Source organism: Cariama cristata, unplaced genomic scaffold, assembly GCF_000690535.1.
Source record: "Cariama cristata isolate BGI_N322 unplaced genomic scaffold, ASM69053v1 scaffold34099, whole genome shotgun sequence".
NCBI lineage: Eukaryota > Metazoa > Chordata > Aves > Cariamiformes > Cariamidae > Cariama > Cariama cristata.
This window is the reverse complement of record NW_009637976.1, coordinates 250-5,418: the sequence shown is the minus strand read 5'-3', so window position 1 is coordinate 5,418 and position 5,169 is coordinate 250. Positions and strand designations below refer to the sequence as shown.

Genomic DNA, 5,169 nt, shown 5'->3' with positions numbered 1-5,169 from the left:
CAGAAAAGACCACTTGAGGAAGCAGGGCCATGGGCAAGGAGGCAGGACATGGCTTTTGTCTACAATTCAGGGACCTGAGGTTGTGGTCTGCAGTATGAAAAGGATGTGTGAACCTATGTGGTCCTCGCAAATGGAGTTCGTAAAGCTCTCAAGATGAACCTCATGGGGGAAAAATAAATCAAGCACTGCTGAGCCTTACTTTAGGGCTTATTCTGCCCAGAAGGAAGGGTATCTGAGAGTAAAACTCATTATTTTTCTCGTTTAGGCACTTATTTCTCCTGAGAAGACTCCTGCTTTGGCCAGCACTGCAGCCCCTGGAGACAGCAGCCAGATCTCCATCCCGGGTCAGGCCAGCAGCTTGTATAGGCATTTGTTAATGGACATGCTTCAAGACATTGTCACAAATATATCAAAGGCAGCATGCTCCAGCTGCCTAGCAGGACTGTTACATAAATAAGTTTAATAAATACCTAAACCTGGACTTTTAAGACTTTTTAAGACCTTTGAAGCTCTCCAAAACTGCAAGTAGAAGATGCACTGGGAGGGAAGCTGATGTCCTAGTGATGGAGGACCACATCTGCCCGGCAGCAGGGGCACCATGGGGACAGTCTTCATGGCCAGCATTAACATCCCCCCCCCTCCTGCCGTACCCTGTTGACGAGGCAGTCACCCCAACGCTGACCCAAGGTGACGGTGCAGCAATTGACAGGGTCACTCCAGTAACCCCGACAGGTCTGTCCCCTCTCCCAGCTCCCCCAGTTCTTGCTGTTGGCATCCAGGGTTGGCCTTGGGGGTGGAGGTGAAGCACGGTGGCCTCAGCTTGCTTCCCACGACAGTCCCCTGCGTGCCACAAGGGTGGGTGTCCCAAAGGCGATTCCATCCCACGAGGGCACCCTCCGGCCCCGCGGGCCCCGAGTCCTCTTTGGGGGCACCAGTCACCCCACAGTCACCTGAGCCACCGAGGGAAGAGCTGCTCTGCAGATGCTTGTGGGCACAAGCGCCCAGGATTGGGCTGATGCTCACCATCTCAAGGGATAAATCCCCTCCTCCTCCTCCTCCCAGGCAGCCTGGAGGAGGTTGGGCTTTGCCGTCCCTTGGCACCAGGGCCATGCATGGAGCTGTGGCTGTCCCCACACCAGGTGAGGAGATGTTCCCCGCGCTCGCACTGAAATACACAGAGGAGCCCTCAGCCAAATCCGGGGAGAAGCTGCTGGGAAAGGATATGGCCGGGGGAAAAACAGGATCCTGCCCTGCTCCATCCTCCCGTGCCGTTCTTGCAGTGCCGGCGCTGGGTTTGCTGCCTTCTCCGTTCCCTGCCGCCTGCAATTTCTCATCAGTCAGACCAGATTCAATACCTTGAAGATGGATTTCCCTTGTAGGGAGGGAAAGGTTTGCCCCAGGCTCAACACCGGCAGGTTTCCCCATCCTCCGCTCTCCAGGGTAAACCTCTCCCACGCCACCATCTCCAAAAGCTGCATTGATCATGGATATATCTCCTGTCTTCAAGGCCAGCTTTACCAGCAGCCAGTGGTGATGGTTTGTCCAGCTGTCCTCCAAACACCCTTGGAATTGCAGGAGTGATGAGCTCTTCCCATTTTTGGGATCTGTCATGGTCCCTTCCCCTGCCAAGGACTCTCCATCTCCTGGAATTCCCAAATTCTGCCCTTCTTGGGAGCCATCTCCAGCAACCTCATCATCACCAGCAGCTGCAGCACTGCAGGTTGTCTCCAGGAAGCCCTGCCAGATCTCTGTGGACTTGGGATGGAGCAGGCTGTAATAAAACACCAGAGCTGCGGCACCTGAAAAAAAGGCAGAAAAGTGTCAAGGGATGAGTCCCAGCAGCGTTTTGGTGAGGTGTGGAGGAGAGATCAGACCTCACTGCCACCTCCAGTTCAACAGGCCCTTTGCAGAGATGCTGCTGGGCATCAGGTGTCGGAGCAGCATGTATTTAGCCATTAAATGAGACATCAGCAGGTTTTTTTTAAGACACCCTCCTACTTCTACCCTAAACTCATTCAAGGCCAAAGGAATTGCCCTTTCTTGAACATACTTGATCTGTGTCCAGGGAGATGCACAAAGCCCAGCATCCCAGCATTCCAGCTTCCCTCTGCCCGCATCCCACTGGGAAAACATGAGCCTGGTGAGGACCTCACCCAGCAAACAGCAACTCCCATCCTTGCCCAGCACCAGTTTTGCAAATAGAGGTGCCAATGTTTGCAAGCATCATACAACCTCACCCCTCCTTCAGCTGAGTTGTGCATTAAAGTTTTAGGGAATTAAATGCACCAGCTGGCCATAGCCGCTGCCTGCTTTATGGGCAGGGTATGGAGTAAGGCAGGGTATGGAGCAGGGTTGGGTATGGAGTAAGGTAGGGTATGGAGTAAGGCAGGGTATGGAGTAGGGTAGGGTATGGAGTAGGGCAGGGTATGGGCAAGGCATGGAGTACCTTCTCCATCACATACCAAATAATACTCCCCATGAACACAAAAAGTTTTTCCATTTACAGAAACAGCACTGGTCTTTGAAAGAAAACAGGGTGGGAGAAAGCTGCTGTAGTTCCACATGGTCCCACAGCAGCGTATTTCCAAAACATACCCAGTGATGGCTGATCGATCACAAGCCACCTTCACAAATCATCAGTATATGCTCAAATGAAAATGTTTCCTTGCAGCGATCCCGTGTGTTACACCACTGCCTGCACTGATCACCAAGCAGTAACATCACTGAAAGCACCGATGTGCTTCAAAATTGTATATATTGTATTTGGTAGCGGTACCTAAGCCATCAGGAAGACAATTCAATCATTTCTGCAAGCCTCCTTCTTCTGGGATGGGCTTTTAAGAAATGATGAAGAAACGAAACTCAAGGTGGATTTACAAATTATCGAATATATTCAGACGCTTAAGCTGGAAGAAATAAAGCCAATAGTCCAATGCAACTAAAATAACGGATGATGCTCATTTACTCAAGCTACTCTCGAAATACGCAAAACAGGCTTTAAAACCCAGCAGATCTTACCTATTAGAGACGCTGACATGACGGCCCCGGTCACGCACAGGCTGCTCCTCAGCTCTGCCTGCAGAAAGCGGGTGGCCAGCAGCAGGAGGAGGGTGTTTTCCATCAGCATTATCTGCAGAGCAGAGGGAAAAGAGTTACCACTTTTCTGCTTCTGATGGCTTTAGATGTGCTTCCAATGACAGAAAACACCCAGTTTCTAGATTTCGCTGATTTATTTTGCACCTAACTTATCACTTAAAACATAAGAGTTGCTGAACTGAACTTCCTGCAAAGTCTTGACTTTTTTTTTTTTTACCATGACAAATAACTCTGGCAGAGCAGCAGAGCCGCTCCGGTGTTACTAAGACATTGTATGGCTGCTGCTATGAAAACAAAGCCAGTGTAGAAGGTGCATCCACCTTGGTGACCACCTGGCTTTGTCCGGACACAGTAAATGATGGATTTTTATCAAGTGGTGATGTGAGAGATGAGAAAGGCGAGTCTGAAGCTATTGCTTCTTCCCAGCAGCAGCATCCATGTGGAATACCGAATATCCTGGGTACTTACTGCATAAAATGTGGTCACTCTGTGCTTGGAGGGACCAGGTCGGACATTAATGTAGCAGAAGATGTACACAGCTCCCACCAGGCAATTGAACAGCCTCCAGTGGCAAGGCTGGGTCACAATGTCTGTCTGCTGGGCCACCAGCCAGAAGGACATGAGCAACCAGTGGATACCTGCAAGGGGAAAGGGATTGAAAGGGCAAAGCCATTCCTGGGGGAGACTGCAAAGCGCTCCAGTACCAGGAGCATCTCTGGGATTGACAGCAGGATGGGACGTGGGGAAGATGATCACGGGTCTTACCAGCCACAGCAAAAACCCAAAAGGAATACAGCCTGGCAAAGAGCACCAGGGCCAGGACCCTGGTCCCCAGCATCCCCGTCCTCCAGAGCAGCAGGCAGAGGATGGCCGCAGCCGGCGGGCGGAGGTGACCGGGTTTTAGCAGGCAGGCGAAGTGGCTGTAGGAGACCAAAGCCCAGGCGAGGGAGAGCAGGGACAGCCCCACGCTGAGACCTGCACAGGGACAGGGGCATCAGGTGCTCTGAAGGATGCCCAACCGCATTGTAGGACCATATCTCAATGCTAAGGAGCTGATGGTAGCATGGCACCCCGATACAAGCCAGATACCCCACTGTCCTGCCAATTGGGAGTCTTTCAACCAATTCCCGCTGAATTTGGTCTCCTTTGCATGCTTGGCACCTGCCTGCTTAAATTCTCCTGGGAGCAGAGCTCTGCTGTGGCACGGCAGGTCCATCTCTAGTCACTGTGATCGGACCTGACACTGACACCGACTTGAGCATGACCTTGTGCACGTCGTGACTCCGCACCCCAGCTTCTCCCTTTGCACACCTGAAAGTTCACCTTTTCTGCAAAGCAGCCCCAAAACCCTGAATGCTCAGCATTTCCCTGTGATTCAGGCTGGACCATCAATAGGAACATGTGTTGGGTTCAAACCCAGGCACTGTCTTGCCATGGAGACCCCCGGTATGGGGACTGACTGTACCGGCCAGGAGGAGCCATGTGTAGCTCAGAGACTCCTCTGGGTTCCAGCCACAGCAAATCTTTAAGCCACATTCATCCCTGCTGCTTTGCATTGAGGCTTCCCAGTCCCTTTGCAGCATGTTCCTCCATCCAGAACCTCCCCTGTGCCCTGCCAGGTGGGCACACATGTGTCCCCTACCCAAACACACCACCCCCCCTTAAAGCATCCTCCTGGGAACTCCCCACTCACCAGGGATGAAGCCCACTGGGTCGACTGCCACGACGATGTAGGCTTGCAGCAGGAGGTGAGGCAGGGTCTGCAGCAGGGCTTCCAGGAGCCGCAGCACACACACATCCCCGTGCTGCATCAGCACCTCCCCGGCACAGGCACTGCTGCCCATCTTTGCCGCCATCGACAAAAGATCCCAGTACCTGCAAAAGTCACCACGACGGGATGTCCACCCCGGTTTTGGTAGGTTTGGGACTGCACCCGGGTTGAAGGGGCTGGATGGACCGTGGGGAGCATCTCTCACCGCTTCCAGAGACCCAGCTGCAGGAGGTGGAGGACCAGGAGGTAGCAGGTGGGTGGGCGGCCATCCACCCTGACCCAAAGGATGCTCAGGAGCTGAC

At 52.9% G+C, this 5,169-nt stretch overlaps 1 protein-coding gene across 1 annotated transcript; it reads right to left on the bottom strand.

The window, feature by feature from the left end:
- Window positions 1–711: 711 nt before the first annotated feature.
- Window positions 712–5,164, bottom strand: XKR5 (XK, Kell blood group complex subunit-related family, member 5; the record flags this gene model as incomplete). The annotated part of the gene is made up of 6 exons (XM_009708548.1): window positions 712–1,799; window positions 3,019–3,130; window positions 3,565–3,734; window positions 3,862–4,071; window positions 4,790–4,971; window positions 5,073–5,164. Coding segments are annotated over 6 exons (1,854 nt in total), but the record flags the coding sequence as incomplete, so codon positions are not given.
- Window positions 5,165–5,169: the final 5 nt, after the last annotated feature.